General features: G+C 36.5%; 1 protein-coding gene across 1 annotated transcript in view; it reads left to right on the top strand.

The window, feature by feature from the left end:
* Positions 1-21,679, top strand: part of LOC150107877 (GPI inositol-deacylase-like) — a 301,804-nt gene that overhangs the window by 75,559 nt on the left and 204,566 nt on the right. The window contains exons 5-6 of the mRNA XM_090415403.1: positions 1,870-2,095; positions 15,264-15,324. Coding sequence (XP_090271529.1) covers positions 1,870-2,095; positions 15,264-15,324 — 287 coding nt within the window. The remainder of the gene's footprint in view (positions 1-1,869; positions 2,096-15,263; positions 15,325-21,679) is intronic.

The following is a 21,679-nucleotide window of genomic DNA, read 5'->3' as shown; positions in this document are numbered from 1 at the left end:
TGAGCAAGTTGCTAAAACATGACCTTCCCTTAGTAAACCCATGTTGCTCATTGCAAAGTAGAGATTCACTGTCAACCCATTTCTGAATGCAGGCCCTAACCAATTTTTCCAAAATCTTCAACACTCCTGAGATGCTAATTGGATAATTAAAGTCTCCCATTATGATTACTCTTTTTGCGCTCATCTTTTCTATTTGGGGATGCATTTGTTCATCACCAGAAACCGATCCTCCAGGTCTGTAACAACACCCCGCTATGTGATTTGTCTTGTTAGATTCCACCTCACGCCAGATGGCTTCAAACTCACTGCCACATGAAATATTATTAGTAGTATTATTACATTCATTGGTCTCAACTCTAACTGGATTTAAGTCATCCAATATCATTAGCAGCATGCCCCCTCCTCACCTGTCCACTCTATCCTTCCTAAAAATATTGTACCCATGACACTCGATACCAGTTAGTAGGTCTGATTCTGATAGCCAGGTCTCACTAATTCCTACAATATGAGGTTGCAACATATTGACTAAGGCAACAAACTCTACCCCCTTTGTTTCTGATACTTTTAGTATTTGTGTACAGCCATAATAATCTACCTGCATGTTCTTTTGTATACTCTTGTTTTCAGTCTGCCTGACACAGTTGGACAACTTGCAGATCTCTGTTATTCTCTAATGCCTTACACATGTAGACATCCTTGCATACATATGATGGGTCCAAACCGGACGAACACAAACCCGAAATTGTTCTCGCTTCGTCAACATTTCCATGACAAAGCCTATTCCCGTCATTAACACGGTTATATACCTTTATAATTTAGTTTCCCTGACTCTCTGTGTTAGGTCTCATACCAGTTATTAGTTTTTCCAGACTCCTGATACCAAACACATTCAGGTGTAGGCCATCGCTCTTATACAAATCCAATCTTCCCTCAGACTCACTCCACACATCCAAAAACCTGCATCCATTCCTTCTAACATAGCCTATGCATCAAATCGTTTACTATCGTAGCCCTTCTTTTTAATTCATTTTTATCATAGTCAGGTAAAATACTTATGGTGTCTTTTTTTCCATGCCTTTGATGTGCTCTGATATGCTTACCTGTCCTACATAGCAGATTCCACCTGTAAACTATCTTGTGACATAGTACTGATGATTAGAGGCTTATATTCATAAGAATAAAGAATAATAATTTTTGTTATTGCAGATATTTTGACCAGAAATTAACAGAGTGTGCACAAGGTTAATCTAAAACAAAGAGCATTAATCCTATTTTCACAGGTTCGCCACAATTAGGTGGTTACAAAATAAACGAGACTGCAATTGTAGCTAAAACTAAAATTAAACTAATTAAAAAAAAAAATATGTGCGTGTATATAAATGTAATATAAACCAAGACTTACTTCTTCACCTAGTTTGGTCTGTGTTTATTAAAAATCTCGCAGCTCTGGATCTGTTAGGACAATCCTTTTTTGATATAGATATAACTAGCTTTCTGCTTTTGCATTCATATTATTTAATTTAGCATTTTTTTTCACTCTATTATATGTATTACATTGTTGAATTTAGAAAAAACATCTTGTGTAATTAATCTTTCTAGTCCTTTTTTATTGATTAATGCATTAGAATGAAACGCTTTTGTTCTAATTTATGTCAATAATTACATGAGAGCATGTTGCTCTCTAGCTCAACATTTCTCTTAATGATTTTTAACCAAAAGGCATAATAAAAAGACTTTAGCTTTGATGTAGTAAGGTCCCCCCCCCCCCCATCAGAGGTCAAGCCAGTAGTACAGCAGTATTAACAGCTGATCAAATTACTGTGACTTTAGCATGTAGATTGTAATGTAGACATATGTTCTTTCTTTCAGGTGGATCTTTTAGGAGAGCGATATAAACCTAAAACCAGGCATCAAATTGTTATTCTTCCTTCTTTTCTCCGAAGTTTAATATCTTTTTCTCCTACCAGAATAATTACTGTACCCCTGACTGCAGGTGCTGTATTCTACAACTTTACTTTAAAAGGAATGGGAACTACTTGGCAGGCATGTACCTTTACCTTAGAGACTCGTATCTGTAGAAGCGGAGCTTCGCTTGGTATGCTATTTATGATTACTTACATAATGAACTTTTACATAGGACAAAGATATGCTTATATGTGAATGAGAAATGTGTGCACGTGTGCTTTTGTTTCTGTTTAAATATCTATATCGAACTGAACTTGTGGAATTGCATATTTATATTAAAAATATAAATGCATATTTTATTCCATCATATCATTAATTTATAGCTAATATCACCAGAGAAAAATTCATCATCATCATCAAATTCCTGCCATGTACCCTCAAGGGGTGTACAAGATATGACAGTACTACATGAAAAAATTACATCATTACTAACTTCCTATCTACAATTTTCCTCCAAATCAGTCTGTTACTTGTCAAGACTCCAACATTATCAGATCTTATATTTCTATCGTCTAAGGCACTTTGTACCGTATCAATCCACCTATATCTTGGTCTTCCTCTGGGTCGTTTTCCTGCCAACCTGGCAGAGAACACTTGTTTTGCTAATCTTTCCTCTCCCATTCTATTTAAATGACCATACCACCTGAGATTAGCTCTGCTAACGCATTCCTGGATGCTGACAATGTCAAGTTCTTTCCTAATAACCTCATTTTTAATATGATATTGGCATTGATGCCATCTGTTCACGCCTCGAATCTTTCTTAGGACTCTCATATCTGCGGTCTCTAGTCTTTGGTCAAGTGTTTTACTTCTGACCCAGCTCTCAGATCCATAAGTTAAAACTGGTTTGAACAGTGTCTTGTATACAGCTAATTTAGTGTTCCGACTAATTTCTCTCTTACTCCATATGAATTTATTCAATTGACTTCCTACCCATACCAGCTTTGCTGATTCTGTTGTCTATTTCTATATTTAATTTACCATCTTCAGTAAAAATCGTGCCTAAGTAGCTGAAATGTTTTACTTGTTCCACAGGTTCTCCATTCACAACACAGTTGACATTTTCAATGATTCTGCCTATTTTCATTGTCTTTGTCTTTTTATTGCTGACCTTCGTACCATATTTATTACAACAGCTATTCAATTTAGTCAGAGAATCTTGCAGACTTGTAGCAGATTTATTTAGAAGTATAACATCATCCGCATAAAACAAAGAGCTGACATTAACATCTCCAATTTTGATATCAGATTTAATACCACTTTCCTTCATAATGTGATCCATATAGATAATGAATAACAGAGGGGATAATGTACATCCTTGTCTCACACCAGATTTAACATTAAACCAAGTTCCTGTACTTCCTTCAATTCTAACTGCTGACTTACAACTCAAATAAAGACAAAGTATTGCTTGATATAATGCCCCATTGACACCATATAACTGCAGCGTATTGAATAGCTTCTCTCTTGGCACCTTGTCATATGCCTTTTCCAAATCGACAAAACTTAAATACAGATCTTTGTTATATTCCCAGGCTTTCTCGACTATTTGTTGTAAAGTGAAGATCTGATCCTGACAGCCTCTATTTGGCCTGAATCCAGCTTGTTCTTCACCAAGCTTTTCTTCCACAATTCTTCTCAACTGTTTCTCAAGTATACTTGCATAGATCTTGCCAGGAACACTCAGTAGGGAAATACCTCTGTAATTCTCACATTCAGTTTTATTTCCCTTTTTATATATGGGTACTATGAGAGCTCTACTCCAATCATCGGGAATTTGTCCCTCTGTCCAGGCTTTCTGAACTATGCAGTGCAGCCACTGTAAGACTTTTATACCACCATACTTCAGCATTTCTGGTCGAATATCATCTACTCCTACTGCCTTTCCACATTTCAAGCCGTTGATGGCTTTTTCTACTTCAAGTATGGATATGTATTCCTGACTGCATGCCTGGTCAGTGTTTTTTATCACTGTGCTGTCATCACTGCTTGTTTCATTTAGCAGTTTTTCAAAGTAATTACTCCATACTTCAAGGATATCTTTTTCTCCTGTTTTCATGTCACGTTTATCATCTCTAATTCCTTTTACAGCACTCTTTCCTCCATTCCTAAGCTTCTTCAACAACCTCCAGAATTTTTTGCCACCTTCTTGATATTTATTTTCTATATTCTTGCCAAAATCCTCCCATGACTTTTGTTTAGCTAGTTTTACACGCTGTTTAGCTTTCTTACATTTGTCTCTGTATTCTGTAAAAGTAAAAGCTGACTTATTTGCCAGGAACTTTTGATATGCTTTCTTCTTTTCCTTCACTGCCTCTTTAACTTCCTGTGTCCACCAGGGAGTTCTGATTTTTTTATCCTTGCACAGAACCTCACCACATGCCTCTCTGGCAGAATCAATCAATGTTTTCTTCAGAGTTTGCCACAATCTCCAAGGTTTGATTCCTGTTCTCAAACTCTTTCATTTTCTTTTCAATAATCTTTCTGTGTTTTAGTCTACAGTTCACATCTGAGAGCTGCTCAACTTTTATTCGCTTTAAAACTTTCTTACATGTTATTCTTTTCAATATGAAATTCACTTTTATCCTGCTCAAGACTAAATAGTGATTGCTTTCAATTTCAAATCCTCTGTACACTCTGGTGTCCTGCACCAGGCAGAAAACATCACTATCAACAATAACATAGTCATTGAGACTTTTCTTATTCCTAGCCTCTTCTCGCCATGTGAATTTGTGCACATTTTTATGTTAGAACATTTTGTTAGTAATAACCAGTCCACGTCCTGAGCAGAAATCCAACAGATATTTGCCATTATTATTAGCTTTGCTCTTTTCACCAAATTTTCCCAAAACATTTTTGTATGTCTCACAGTCATTTCCTACTCTGCTATTTAGATCCTCAACAAGGACCAACTTTTCCTTTTTCATTGTGTCAGTTGCTTTTTCTAAAGCCTCAAAAAATTCCTCCACTTCTACCTTAGTAGAACCTTCTGTGGGATCAGAGGCACAAATAAGTCTCATTATCCAGTTCCCCATTCTCATATTTGCCCACATTACTCCACTTGAGACTGACTGCCATTCAAGAAGATTAGCCTCGTATTTTGTGTTGAATACAATGGCTACTCCTTCTTTTCCTTGATTGTCATTGCCTGAATATAACATTTTGTATTTATTGCTCAGAAAGATCTCACCAGTTTTGGTCTTTTTTGTTTCAGTCACCCCTATTATGTTGATCTGGTACTTATCTAATTCCTCAGCTAGCTCCATTTCTTTGCCATTCAGGCTTCTTACGTTGATAGTACCGATCTTTAACTCTGGTGATGTTCAGTTGGGTTTTGTGTTCAGATTTTTTCCAGTAGCTGACTTGTCGCTGTTAGCCCTGGTTCCCTGGCGAAAACAACGGGGGCCTTGTTTAACCGGGCGACGCCCCAGCTGGCATGAAATTTTGTCATGTTGTGCCATCATTTTTTATTTTGGTTTAACCAATAAGAATACAATTTGGTCGGCTAAATCCCAGATTGCCAGCTCATCCTCGTTCGTTCAGTATCAAAGTAGATACCCAACAGGGTGCACCACGAGAAGGTGAGGATTGGTCATTAGGTCAGAAGCCCTGGTCGGTTCTCCGCATTCCTTTAAAGGCTATGTGGAGGTCTCCTCTCAGTTATACAGCTTTGACCCTTAAGCACCCCATATAATCAGTAAAATAAGAATGTTGTGCACAGAATGCTTCTATATTTGGAATTGACTGTTTGCTGGAACTGAGATAGTTTTAAGCATCCAGTGCTTTTTGATGGATAATTTCTTTTTGGAGTTCTTATGTAACCACAAAATTAAAATTACTTCATTGTCCTTGACCATATACCTCCTTAAAGTGGTGAAGCCCTTATTTATTATATCATGTAGCAACTTTTGTTCATTTATTTACAGCTTACCTGTAAACTAATAAAATATCTAATCAAATTGCTAAAAGAAAACTTTCTTCACTAGTGTTTTTTGTTATTACTAATTGGTACTTCCATGCAGCCTACGTACTTGAGGTGTGATCTGCTCTTCTTCTCTCTCTCTCTCTCACACACACACACTCTATCTCTCTCTACCAAAATCATAATTCTCTTTCGATGACATGAGATTTCAGTTGTGTGAGTTACGAATTATGGCCTTTTTAGTATGAGCTACAAATTACAAACATCAAGGAAGAAAAATATACTAAGGTGGTATAAGTTCTCCTCACTTTCCTTAGTATCCCATAATGCAAAGCACATCTTGCAGACATGTATAATGCTATGCATTAAGGGAAGACACTAAACAGACCGGTTTTGACCTTTATTGAGGTCTCATCAGTGGGAGCCAGACCCAGTGGTGGTGATAATAAGGTGAAAGTAATTGAGAAGTCATATTTACTTCCACCTTAGTATCACCACCTCTGGGTCTGGCTCCCACTGATGAGACCTCAATAAAGATCGAAACTGGTCTGAGTAGTGACCCTTCCCTTAATGCATAGCATTATACATGTTCGCAAGGAGATGTGCTTTGCATTATGGGATACTAAGGCAAGTGATGAGAACTTATACCACCTTTACCACGAGTTGCCCCAGTCCTGAAAGTACTTGAGATGCAAACTCTTTGTTTGCTTACACCATCCTATGAGAGAAAAATCTAGCCTTTATCCCCCTTCTTAGCAGCCTTCATTCTCAGCTTAGAAGGATGCCCTCTTGTCCTTTCCCTGCCCTCTATAAATTGAAAAATTCCATCAACTGAAATCCTGTATGACCATTTCAGAAGTTTGTAAGTCTCAATCATAGTAATCCTCTTTCTCCTGTTTGTTTACGGAGACCAGACCTGCATACAATAGGCCAAGTGATGTCTTATCAAGGCCTTGTAAAGAGGCAAAGTGACATCCTTATCTTTACATGTGAACATTCGTTTCAGCAAATGCATTTATCTTTTGAGTTGTATTTGCAATCTTTGCCACACAGGCCATGAACTTCAACTTTCTACCAACTAACATCCCAAGATCCCTAGCCTCATCAGTTTCTTCTAGCATAATCTCACCAATATATTACAACATTGGATATTTAATCAAGCTAAAGTGAATGACTTTACATTTACTGACATTGAACTGACACCCATTTTCCCATGCCCACAATTCCTGCCTATTCAAATCATTCTGCAAGTAGTACTGCATATCAGCAGCATTCCTGATTACCCTACCTATCTTTCATCAGCAAATAGCTATAATAAGGGTCGAAACTGGTCTGCATAGTGATCCTTCCCATGATTCATAGCATTATGGGAAGGATCACTATGCATTGGAATTGGATCACTACTATGATTGGAATGTTGCCTGAGAGTGTGGTGTCTGTAGAGAATTTGAGTGTATGTTTAAAGTGTGGTATGATGAGCTGTATGTATGATAAAAGGACCTCCTAGATGAGTCTTTGACTCCATGGGGTCTTGGGTGATAATAATAATAATTATACATACCCATATCCTTATGGGTATGTATAATTATTATTTCATTATGGAATACTAAGGCAAGTGTTGTGAAGTTATTAGCTTTAACATATGAGTTACCCCAATCCTGATTATATTTCATGCACAAATTTTGTTTCCTTACACTTGGATAACGATTAAACCAAGTATATAATTTCTTGGTATAAATAGTTGTATGTCGCTAGTCAAATCCTTCCCAATATCATTGATGTACAGATTGAATAACACCAAGCACCTCTGGTACGCTGCTGGTTATCTTAAATCTTGCAGACTCACTCGCCCCCCCCCCCCCCCCAATATACCACTTTTTGTTATCTGTCAGTCAGCTCTATCTCTTATCCATGCTAATATTCTATAACCCAAACCCATATTCTTCAATTTATGCAACAGTCTACCATGTTGTATTCTGTCAAAAGCCTTAGCAAACAAAAGTATCATGTGTATCCAATTTCCCTTGTTTAGTTCAATGGTAACATTGTTAGAGAGTACGAGCAAGTTGCTAAAACATGATCTTCCCTTAGTAAACCCATGTTGCTCATTGTAAAGTAGAGATTCACTGTTAACCCAATTCTGAATGTGGACCCTAACCAGTTTTTCCAAAATCTTCACAACTCCCGATATACTAATTGGTTGATAGTTGGATACATCGGTCTTTGCACCACCCTTGTGTAATGGCATTACCATACATTCTTTTCATTCCTGCAGAGTCTCTCCTGTTCTAAGACTCAAATTAAACATCCTCTTCAAAGGAATGGCCATTTCAGCTGAACTCTCTTTTAGCACATGTGATGATATTCCATCAGTCCCTGTTGCTGAATTCTTATTCAGTTTGTGCAACAGCTCTAATACCTCGGCCTCACACGCCTGCGTTTCTTCATCTAGTGAAGAGGTAACAGTGAACATCCTCTTCTACTTCTGTTACCCTCATGACATCTGGATTTAGAAGAGTTATTCTCTCATATTCATACTTCCTTTTATTTGCAGCATATCGATAGAATTCTTGTGGGTTGTCTTTCCAGTTTCTTTTGATAATTAGACTTTGCTTTCCATACAACAGTTGTGACTATTCTAGCCTGCTGCTTATAGCATTCATAACAGACGTCATCCTTATGCAAACGGTATTCCATCCACATCGCACTTTTCTTATGAATCTCTTGCTTAATAAGATTACACATCCATTTGACTTTTGTCCTATTTATTCTTCAAATCCTTATAACACATTCTGATATTGCATCTTTTAAGTATTGTTTAAATGAGTCTAATGCACTGTCAATATTCTTCCCATCCAGCAACCGATCTAATTCCACTGAATTCAGTATACTCCTCAGTTGGTCATAATTTCCTGCTTTGTAGTTCAGCATGTAAGAATGGAATATTCATAAACTTAGTTGCTTCCTAAGTGAGTACTGCATAATCACTGTCACCTACCAGAGGCAGAATAGTTAAGACATTCCACTTAAAGTCATAACTATTCTGCCTATTAAAGTCATAACTATAATCAAATCTAACACTCTTTGATCTCAAGTTTCTGTCACGTGCTGTTTGAGGAAGTTGTCCTACAACAGCTCAATAAATTCATTTTTATTCTTCTCATGAGATTGTACTGCTGCCCAATCAATATTTGGATAATTAAAGTCTTCCATTATGATTACTCTTTTCGTACTCATCTTTTCTGTTTGGTGATGGATTTCTTCATCACTAGCCACCGATCCATCAGGTCTGTAACAATACCCCACTATGTAATTGATCTTGTTAGATTCCACCTCGCACCAGATGGTTTCAAACTCGCTGCCACATGAAATACTGTTAGTAGTAGTATTATTATTCCTGACACCTCCAAGGAGTCCGAAGACTCATCGTGGGAGGACACCTGTTTGGGACAGACAGAAAGTTTTCAAGTAACAGTTGGCTTGCATCAAGGGTCAGCATTAAGTCCGTTTCTGTTTAATATTGTGATGGAGGTGGTAACAGAGGAGGTGAGAGAAGATGCACCTTGGACAATGTTGTATGCAGATGACATCTTGCTCTGTGTAGATTCAAGAGAAGAAGCGGAAACTAAACTGGAAAGATGGAGAAAAGTACTGGAAGAGAGAGGTATGAGACTGAGCAGAAGTAAGACAGAGTATATGTGTTGCGCAGTGGGCGGTGGCCAGGAGACAGACCTGGAGCTGGAAGGAAATGTCATCAGGAAGGTGAGAGACTTTAGATACTTAGGTTCGACAGTGGAAGAAGATGGAGGAGGTGAGAAGGAAGTGGGATGCAGGATACAAGCAGGTTGGAGGAACTGGAGGGAGATGGCTGGAGTGTTATGTGATAAGAGGGTGCCGATCAATCTGAAAGGCAAAATTTATAGGACAGTAGTGAGGCCAGCTATGACATATGCTATAGAAACTGTGGCCCTGAGGAAAAATAACATTAGCAGGATGGAAGTAGCAGAGATGAGAATGCTTAGGTGGATGTGCGGTGTGACCAGAAAGGATCATCTGAGAAATGACTATGTCAGGGGAACAGTGAAAGTTACGAACTTAGGAGCGAAAATACAGGAGGCAAGGTTGAGATGGTTTGGTCATGTGATGAGGAGGGAGGACGAATATGTGGGAAGAAGGGTCATGCAGATGGATGTGCAAGGAAGGCGGAAGCGTGGGCGGCCAAAGAAGAGATGGAGGGAGCTGGTAGAAGAGGATTTGAAGATGAAGAACTTGGATGTGGTGACAGCCCAAGACAGGAAGGTGTGGAGGAGACTCATAAGAAACAGTGACCCCACTTAAGTGGGAGAAGCTGCAGAAGAAGAAGAAGAAGATTTTTAGATTCTGCAAGAATAATAATATCGTCTGCATATTTGATGAGGTTGATATTCATGGCATTTATTCATAGACCTGGTTCTCCGGCTATGGATTTGTATATTTCTTCGAGATAGATAATAAATAAATGTGAGAGTCTGCATGACTCCTTTATCTGCTTTGATCTGGATACTGAATGAACAAGGATGGACTGGCAATTTGGGATTTAGCCGACCAAATTGTATTCTTATTGGCTTAAACCAAAATACAAAATGATGGTACAACATTACAAAATTTCATTACGGCTGGGGCATTGCCCAGTTAAACAAGGCCCCACGTTTTCGCCAGGTAACCAGGGAGAACAGCAAAAAGTCAGCTCCTCGAACAAATCTGAAAACACATCCCAACTTAACATCACCAGAGTTCAAGATTGGTACTATCAACATAAGAAGCCTGAATGGCAAAGAAATGGAGCTAGCTGAGGAATTAGATAAGTACCAGATTGACATAATAGGGGTGACTGAAACAAAAAAGACAAAAACTGATGAGATCTTTCTGAGGAATAAATACAAAATGTTATATTCAGGCAATGACAATCAAGGAAAAGAAGGAGTAGCCATAGTATTCAACACAAAATACGAGCCTAATCTTCTTGAATGGCAAGCAGTCTCAAGTAGAATGTGGGCAAATACGAGAATGGAGAACTGGACAATGAGACTTATTTGTGCCTATGGTCTCACAGAAGGTTCTACTAAAGTAGAAGTGGAGGAATTTTTTGAGGCTTTAGAAAAAGCAACTGACACAATGAAAAAGGAAAAGTTGGTCCTTGTTGGGGATCTAAATAGTGGAGTAGGGAATGATTGTGAGACATACAAAAATATTTTGGGAAAATTTGGAGAAAAGAGCAAAGCTAATAATAATGGCAAATATCTGTTGGATTTCTGCTCAGGACATGGACTGGTTATTACTAACACCATGTTCCAACATAAAAATGTGCACAAATTCACATGCAGAGAAGAGTCGAGAAATAAGAAAAGTCTCATTGACTATGTTATTGTTGATAGTGATGTTTTCTCCCTGGTGCAGGACACCAGAGTGTACAGAGGATTTGAAATTGGAAGTGATCACTATTTTGTCTTGAGCAGGATAAAATTGAATTTCATATTGAAAAGAATAACACGTAAGAAAGTTTTGAAGCGAATAAAAGTTGAGTTGTTCTCAGATGTGAACTGTAGACTAAAATACACAAAGATTATTGAAGAAAAAATGAAAGAGTTTGAGAACAGGAACCAAATCTTGGAGATTCAGTGGCAAGCCTTGAAAAAAATCTTGATTGATTCAGACAGAGAGGCATGTGGGGAGGTTGTGTGCAAGGATAGAAAAATCAGAACTCCATGGTGGACACAGGAAGTTAAAGAGGCAATGAAGGAAAAGAAGAACGCTTATGAAAAGTTCCTGGCAAATAAATAATTTAGCTTGTGCTCTTAGAGAATACAGAGACAAATATAAGAAAGCTAAACGCTGTGTAAAACTAGCTAATCAAAAGTCATGGGAGGACTTTGGCAACAACATAGAAAATAAATATAAAGAAGGTGGCAAAATATTCTGGAGGTTGTTGGAGAAGCTTAGAAATGGAGGAAAGAGTGCTGTAAAAGGATTTAGAGATGATAAAGTTGAGATGAAAACGAGAGAAAAAGATATCTTTGAAGTATGGAGTAATTACTTCGCGAAATTGCTAAATGAAACAAGCAGTGATAGCACATTAGTAAAGAACAATCAACAGGCATACAGTCAGGAATACATATCCATACTTGAAGTAGAAAAAGCCATCAAAGGCTTAAAATGTGGAAAAGCAGCAGGAGTAGATGATATTCGACCAGAAATGCTGAAGTATAGTGTTATAAAAGTCTTGCAGTGCTGCATTGCATAGTTCAGAATGCCTGGACAGGGGGACAAATTCCCGATGATTGGAGTAGAGCTCTCATAGTACCATATATAAAAAGGGAAATAAAACTGAATGTGAGAATTACAGATGTATATCCATACTGAGTGTTCCTGGCAAGATATATTCAAGTATACTTGAGAATCGGTTGAGAACAATTGTGGAAGAAAAACTTCGTGAAGAACAGGCTGGATTTTGAGGCCAAATAGAGGCTGTTAGGATCAGATCTTCACTTTACGACGAAAAGTTGAGAAATCATGGGAATATAACAAAGATCTCTATATAAGTTTTGTAGATCTGGAAAAAGCATATGACAAGGTGCCAAGAGAGAAGCTATTGAATATGCTGCAGTTATATGGTGTCAGTGGGGTATTATGTCGAGCAATAGTTAGTCTTTATTTGAGTTGTAAGTCAGCAGTTAGAACTGAAGGAAGTACAGGAAGATGGTTTAATGTTAAATCTGGTGTGAGACAAAGATGTATATTATCCCCTCTGTTATTCATTATCTATATGGATCACATTATGAAGGAAAGTGGTATTAAACATGATATCAAAATTGAAAATGTTAATGTCAGGTTTTTTTCTTTGTAAAATCTCACGAGAAATTAATTTTTTAGGGAATTTTTACTAAAGATTTTACAATTGTTTTTATTGATTACTCTGTCCATCTTTGCATCATCAACAAATAGTTGTTTGTCACCTGTCAAATCCTTTTGAATATCATTAATGTACAGATTGAATAACAGTGGACCAAGCATTCGTGCTTGTGGTACCCAACTGGTTACCTTAAATCTTGCAGAGTCACCCTGCCACATACTACTTTTTGTTATCTGCCAGTCATGTATATCAGTGTATTGTCATTGAAGTTTCAAGTATATGTCATGAATTAGATACTAATTGGTTGATTATCCATGATAATATTCTATAACCCAAACCCATATTCTCCAATTTATGCAACAGTCTTCCATGCTGCATTATGTGAAAAGCCTTAGCAAAATCCAGAAGTATCACTGTGTATCCATTTCTCTTGTCTAGTTCAGTGGTAACAGGATTATAGAATGTGAGCAAGTTGCTAACATATGACCTTCCCTTAGTACACCCATGCTGTTTATTGCAAAGTAGAGATTCACTGTCAACCGATTTCTGAATGCGACCTAAGCAGTTTTTCTAAAATCTTCACCACCCCTTCTTCAGATACCAGTTGGTTGATAGTTGGATACATCAGTCTTTGCACCAACCTTGTGCGATTAAACTTCCATACATTGTTTCCATTCTGCTGAATCTTCCATGTACTGAGACTCATATTATTTAGCCTGAAAAAAGGAATGGCCAGTTCAGCTGAACATTCATTTAGTACTAGCGCTGATATCTCGTCAATCACTATTGCTCAATTCTTATTCAGTTTGTGTAACTACTTTAATACCTCATCCTCAGTATCTTCATACAGTGAAGAGGTAGCAGCGAGCTCAATGTTGTATACACCAGGTCGATAGCTTTTAACAAAATGGGCACTCATTATTGGTTGATTGGTAGAGCCTCTGCTACTAATGACTCAGCCAAAAGTTAAGCAAGTTTGTGCGTGGTTAGTAGTTGTAAGGGGACAATCGTTAGATACTGTTGGCACACTCTCCCTCGATGAGTCTTTGGACTCCCTGGAGGTGTCGCATAATAATAATAATTAGTTTAACAACCTCTTCTGCATCTGTTATCCTCTGTTGCTTTCAGAGCCAGTTTCTTTTCATACTCAAACTTAGCTTTTCATACAACAGTTGTGACTCATATAGCCTGTTGCTTATAATTTTCATGACGGACATCATCCTTATGCACATGTTATTCCTTCCTTCCACAGCATCCTTTTCTTACAAATTTCTTGCTTAATAAGATTACATATCCATCTGACTCATGGCCTATTTATTTTTTGAACTCTTGGTACATATTCTGATATTGCATCATTTAAGTATTTTTTAAATGCTTAAATGCACTATCAGTATTCTTCCTATCGAGAAACTGATGCCATTCCACTGAACACAACATACTCTTCAGTTAGTCATAGTTTCCTGCTTTATAGTTCAGTATGTAACCTTTCCTGAATGGAACATTCATGAACTTAGTCACTTTCCAAGTGAGTACTGCAAGATCCCTGTCACCAACCAGAGGCAGAACAGTAAGTCTTTAATTGAAATGCCCTCTCACACTCTAAAGAATCTAACACTCTTTGACTTCGAGGTCCTTCTGTCACATGCTGCTTGAGGAAGTTATCCTGCAACAACTCAATAAATTCATTTTATTCTTCTCATGAGATTCTACTGCTTCCTAATCAATATTTGGATAATTAAAGTCTCCCTTGGACACAGAGGATAATTAAATAAGTAAAGTAATCTGTTCTCTCCCATTATGATTATTCTTTTTACTCCCATCTTTTCTATTTGGTGATGTATTTCTTCATCATTAACAACTGATCCCCCAGGTCTGTAACAACACCCCCACTATGGAATTGATCCTGTGGATTCCATCTCACACCAGATGGCTTCAAACTCACTGCCACATGAAATACTGTTACTAGTAATACAATCATAGGTCTCAACACTAACTGGATTCAAGTTCATCTAATGTCATTAGCAGCTCCCTCTCTCCTCCCCTATTTTGTTTTGTCTATCCTTCCTAAATATACCCGTACCCTTTACACTCAATACCAGTTAGTATGTCTGATCAGATAGCCAAGTCTGACTAATGCCTACAATCTGAGGTCCCAACATATTGGCCAAGGCAACAAATTCTACCGCTTTGTTTCTGATACTCCTGGCATTCTTCTACAGCCATAATAATCTACCTGCATGTTCTTTTGTATATGTTTGTCTGTAGTCTGCATGACACATTTGGAAAACTTGCAGATCTCTAATAGATAATAACAGGAATACTTTCTAAATGCAGAAGGAAAGGGAGTATGGGTTATTTGATTTACTTTTTTAGGAAATAGGTCACACCATCTGTCCATTATTCTATGTACTTATTTATACTTTTTTTATCTTTAAACATTTTTGTGGTTTTACCTCTTTTAGTAACATTAGTCATGTTTTTAATTAGGGCAAGGGATAATGATGTTTTTTGTCCCATGGAGTAGAGAAAAACGACATGAATTTATCAGGTATGTGTATTATGCAGTCCATTTCTAAATAATGTTATTGAGGTTTAAAAAATATTAAAATGTTAGTTATAAATAATTTTTTATTATTATTACATAACACCTCCAGGGAGTTCAAAGACTCATTGAGGGAGGGTACCTACCCTACAACTCTGTCTCCACCACTCTAATAACCATAACTACCTACATCACCTACACCAACACCATCTACTGCTGACCACCACCACTAATATTTTCACAAACATCCATGCCAACACGGGATTCGAACCCGCAGCCTTTTTGCTGGAGAGCGGATTTGCTAACATATATCAGAGTTCTCAAAATATTCCTTGAATTTTATTATGCAAACTGCAGTTGGATAGCATAGTTACACTGTCATAACACAAAATTTGCTCACACTACCATCATCAGATTTCTGATGTGACATGATATGCCCCTCAAGGAGTGTTCATTTATACATAGTTAAGTTTACATTGTTGCTAATTTTCTATTAACCACTATCATCTGAATTAGAGTATAACTTGTCATCACTATTGTCAGACCTCATAGTTCTGTCTTCCAGAGCATTTCGGACTGCATCAGACCACTTAGATCTTAATCTTTCTCTGGGTCTTTTCTTGCCATCCTAGCATCAAACCTGTTTTGGTAGTCTGTTCTCTCCTATTATGTTTAAGCGACTATACCTCCTACATTCACAAATGTTAAGAATATCATGTTCTTCGCTTATATCTTCATTTCTAATATGATTCTGCCATTAAAGTAATCTGTTCTCAGAACTCTCATATCTGTTGTTGTCTGTAGGCTTTGATTAACTGTTTTATTTCTAACCTAACTCCCATACTTGTAAATTAAAATTGATTTGAATGCTATCTTTGTAAACTGCTAGTTCAACGTTTTTTGTGATTTCTTTCTATTCTGCATAAATTTATGCAGCTTGACTGCCACTGTACAAGTTTTATGTATTCTGTTGTCTGTTTCCATATTTAATATATCATCTTCACTAAAAAATTGAAAAATTGTGGTTAAATATAGCTGAAATGTTTTACTGGTTTTACAGGTTCTTTATTGAGAATGGACCTAAAGTTTTCCATGTTTCTTCTTACTTTCATAGATTTGTTCTTTTTATTGCTGATTTTCATGGCAAATTTGTTAAAACAGATAGCTCCATTGTCATAATCCTATTAAAAATGAAGATATTGAAAAGAAACTGCCTGGAGATATTATTATCAGCATTCAGGAATGTAAAGGTCACTTAAACAGAGTGGGAGAGGAAAGATTATAGGGAAGGATGCTGCGTGCCTTATTGTGTGTGTGTGTGTACAGTGGAATTATAGCTCCTGAAGAATAAGTAACTTTTTCGTATTTTATTTTTTGTTGTTGTTTAAATACGATATTGTTGGGATGGTACCAATGCATGGACGAACAATGGCAGCAAAGACCACGTTGTTAGGCAATTTGAATTTGAGGGATTTTATTCAGTGCAGTGAGTGTGAAATGTATTTTCCAAGAAAAGTAAAGGATATGTGAAAGGAAATTGAAACTAGAGAGAGAGAGTGTATTAAGTGTTTCAAAACTGAGTGTCTCTTAGACTGGAACACAGCAAATATTAGTAGAGTGAATAGTTGTGATGGTAGGAAGGAAAATGATGTTATTAATGTGCGGCCATGGAAATAGAGAGAGAGAACAAAATGGATGTTAATAAAGAAATTGCATGCTTCATAGGACAAAGCGTAAAATTGAAAAATTGCAGAAGCAGCAAGAGATTAGTGGGGCTGAGAAGAGAAAGAAGCAGGTAATTGTTGGAAGTTTTCCACTTGGTTATACTATAAATTAAATATACCAAGAAATTATATACTTGATTTAATCCTTTATCCAAGCGTAAGCAAAAAAAATTTTCTCCTGAAATATAATCAGGACTTGGACAACTCATATATAGAAGCTAATGATTTCACATCACTTGCCTTAGTATCCCATAATGCAAAAATGTCTTGGTATCTTTAATTTTTAGTATAACCAAGTGGAAAAACTTACAACAACTATCTCTGATCCAGAGTATTTTAATAATAAGGTGTGACACCTTTTGGCTACTCGTATATGAAAATATGACTTCGGCATTACTTCAATCTTAGTATCACCTCAAGGTCTGGCTCCTGCTGATGAGAACTCGATAAAGGTCAAACTAAAAGAACTTAACATGCAGACAAGATCATCAAAAAGGAAAGATGAATTAATAAAAAAAAAAAATTGAGGATAAACACAAAAAATTAAAAAAAAGGAGCTACATCTAAAAAAAAAAAAGAGGTAATATAAAATGTAAAGATAGAGAAGGCTGTGGATCATCAAATGAAACTCTTCAGGCTCAGAAGAGTTTATGGACTATGAAGAATCTTATCATGCTAATAAAGGAAAAGCAAGAGATACAATTGAAGAAAATATAACCAAGTTTACTGATTCAAAGTTTTCTCAGTACTGTTATGTCATTGTTTTTCTCTATATTATGTCTTTCTCTACCTCTAAATAGCCCACTTTCTAATCTACTGTTGTGCCCTTAAAATATTAATTCAGTACTATTTCCTTTTCGGATATTGGCAAAATTTATTTTTATGCTGCGCCAGCCAATATCCTATAACAGAAGAGACTGTTGTTCAGGGAAATAATTGTAAATTCTAAAGGGATACACACAGTTATTAATCTTACGCTAGCGCTGTGCAAATTCAGTTAGCAGTCGTGACCTGAATCTCACTTAAGCAATAATATCTAATTCCCTCCTGCCAAAAGGTTCTATTTCATAAAAATTATGCCTGATTTGAATTCGTAATCAGGCATAAACTCAGGTATAAGGTACAAAACATGTTTATTGGAAAAACACAAAACATTTACAGTTAAGAAAATTCAAACTCAATAGAACAAAACTCACTCTAAGTTAAGGTTCGTACTAAATCACAACAATGAAATTGAGTAAGCTAAATCCTTCAATTACGAAAAGATAAGATTAAGTGTAAGCATCACACTACTAGGATATAATTCCTTTCACAAGTTATTCACAGTACATGCATTGAACACTTTCATTAATACTCTATCAATAACTATCTTAATTCTAAATTTTATTAGTCAAGCCTAGCCATTCTCAATCAAAATACTGCCTATCAATAATTCTTCTTTGTTCCACGGGGTCTTAACTATTCAATCAAATTCCCACTTAAAAGTTCTCTATTATTGTCCTTAGTTTACAGTGTACACAAAATTCTCATTCTTCTAAGTGATTTTTAACATAGAATGAAATTCTTTACATTACTGGATCCTTTCTGATTTCATGCCGCCATCTCATGTAGATCTGGATTACCTTACTGTATAGTTATCAGCCGTCTTTGCACCTGGCAATGAACTATGCTTTTCTTTGAATCATTTCCTGACTGTGGCGTGCTGTCTACCGCTCCGCAGGAAATTTTCTCCATTCTCCTCAATGGGACTTTATTCAAAGGCTCGATTCTGCATAGGCCGTTGTAACACGATCAGCTTCACTTGGAAATCCTCAAGCGTTCTAAGAATAGCCCTCGTCATCCGACATTACTGTAGTCGACCCACCGCTCTCTCACAAATCCCCCGACAAACCTCCTAAAACTTAGAGTACAGGAACCGAAGAAGAAAAAAGCCCTGTAATATGGCGTGCATCATCTTTTATTCACCCTTTCGGGTGCCCTCTATTCTATGTGTTTTTTACTGCACGAACCTCACAGTTCATGCACTTTGGGTGATCCTATACTCTCCCTAATCTGTTGGGTTTACCTTATTCCAGGTAGTCGTTCTGACATCACTTTCCACGTAGGTACAGCCTCCATCGCTGCGCTCAACTCGTACAGATTATACACGATTATTCTGAATTACTAGTTATTATCTTTCTGGAAGTTTCATAATGTACTAGACAGCTTAATGGGACTTACAAATAACTTAATAATTCCCTTACATAATTCTTACTATTCTGACACACAATTCTCTGCTTCTCATTTCAGTTATACAGGAATAAATTTCAATATATGGCACATATGGACTACACATTATCACATAACATAAAGAAATTTTTCATACTTATTAGCTGATGTGCAAGTATCTCCTTAATTAGTAATATTTATCATGTTAAATCCTGAATGAATGATCTCTTTGCAAGATTCCTTCATTCAGGATCTAACAGTACATTTATTACCTATGTGAAAAAATAACTAGCTTCCAAATCAAGAATGATAGGCATGAAATTGAAATAATGGAAAGCAACTGTAAAAAACTGGAAAACCATTTACAAGAAGTAGACTACACAATTACTCCTTCACAGATTGAAGACCTCTTTGAGTTCATTAAAATTCTAGAAGTTGAAGAAACATACTTCTGCAGATATAAAGATATAAAAACTTCAATAGATAGATATCCACTTCTTTCTTATTGGAGCTTTGGAAGATTTAACAGTGCTGGAGTAGCAGTTCTTATTCTTGCCACCCCCTCCTTGGATCATTTGGTAATATCAAAAGGGATGCAGAAGGGAGAATCTTGACAGTAGACTGGAAATACTGTGAATGTGTAATAATATTTATAAATGTTTATGCTCCATCCTTACTTCATGTAAGGATGAAGCATAAATATCCACATGAAGTGAATAAATAGCCTTACTTCATGTAATATACATCTGTTATATTATCTGTAGACTGGTCCCTCCTCTTCCTTCCTTGCTTCTTTCTTCTCTTCTTGTTCCTTACCCCAATGCTATTAGAGTATTTGAGGGCTAGTGGTGAATCTTTCCTATTTTGCTGTGTCATTTCATCTTATGCACTATTGTGAGGCACAAACCTGTCTGGCCAGCATGATGCTATAAAGCCAAATGTCTCCCCATGAATGAATGAATAAAATAGGAAAATTACATACTGGCTCGTCCATTGCCCAGCATAAAAAGGGACGCGTCCTGGACTTAGGCAGAGAGTCTAGGTCGAAAAATATGCTACAGTCTCCACTAGCTACAACGAGTCCACCTACAGTGCACAACGACAGAAGGATATTAGTAGGAACATATAACTGCAGATCTCTATGGGATGATGATAGATTGGAAGAACTGATGAAGGAATTGGAACATATAAAATGGGACATTGTGGGCCTTTCAGAGATAAGAAGGAAAGAAGAAACTCTCATGTGATTAAAAGATGGACATCTACTCTACCACTGTGAATGTGACAGAAACTCGACTGGTGGTGTAGTGTTGGATCCTACTTCGTCTTAATCTATACCTTGGATCTGACCTGATTACTATTACGATGTTGTTAACTAATTGATAAGTTGTAAGTTGATTTCTAACTCAAATATAGAGAAAATTTATATTTAAATACTGCGCCACTCTTATCTGAATTAGTTCAAAAATCGAAGATAAACCAACTCTTAACTACCCTTCCCTTATACAATGTTAATATATATACTGGCCGAGTATATTTAACTTACTTAATTTACCTGCTTTGGTTCGAATATTTTATGAATGGTGCAGTAAAAGAGATTCAGGCAAAATACAACTTTTGATTAACAAAAACAAGCATTTAATTTTATAATCACAAATTATACACTTAAGTTCAAATCACTAAACAAGTTATTATAAACACTTCAGCCTTTCTGATAATAAAGTCATGCAAACTCAGACAATGGTAATTCTGTTATCTGTAATACAGTCTTCTCACAGTTCCTTTTAGCTATTTAATAAAGTTCCTTAATGATCATTCACATCAATATCTCATAGTTCTTTAAGTTTTAAATACAATAAAAATTGCAGTAATACCTCTTCACAAGCAAACACTTATAAATTTACACATTAGCTAATTTCCGCAATAGTTACTGTTAGTATAAGGAAATTCTAGGATGAAACTCTCACACTTCTCTGTATAGGAATATTAACGGTTGGAATAATCTTACCGATAATCTTTTTTCTTCACCTACAAGTAAACATTTTTTATAACTGTAAACACTTAAACAGTATATGGCACTCATTAAAATAATTCTTCTAAGCAATAACTGAATTAATCGTCGGTCACTATACACATAAACAAATGTTCTTGCATGAAATACTACTGATCTCTTATGAATTAAGGCAATACACAATAATTCCTTAACTTGAAGTTTTCGTGTGCACAGCTGTTCATTCTTCCTGCATTCATTTAATTCTTTAGGCAATATATTTCTAAGCACAGCTAACGGTAACTTCAATTTACAGCCTCTACTATTCCCTAATAACTCTGTGCTTTGCTTCAAGGTTCTGTATGTCCTTGAAAGGTCATCCCTGAAATTGAATCTCAACTCAGATATCGCTAGTCTGTTTAGTAGTCACTCAGCTGTC

The sequence above is a fragment of the Typopeltis vanoorti genome, chromosome 3 (assembly GCF_054136105.1).
Source record: "Typopeltis vanoorti isolate ZY-2024b chromosome 3, IOZ_Tvanoo_1.0, whole genome shotgun sequence".
Classification (NCBI taxonomy): domain Eukaryota; kingdom Metazoa; phylum Arthropoda; class Arachnida; order Uropygi; family Thelyphonidae; genus Typopeltis; species Typopeltis vanoorti.
The sequence above is the reverse complement of the archived record's forward strand: the minus strand, read 5'-3'. Positions and strand labels throughout refer to the sequence as shown.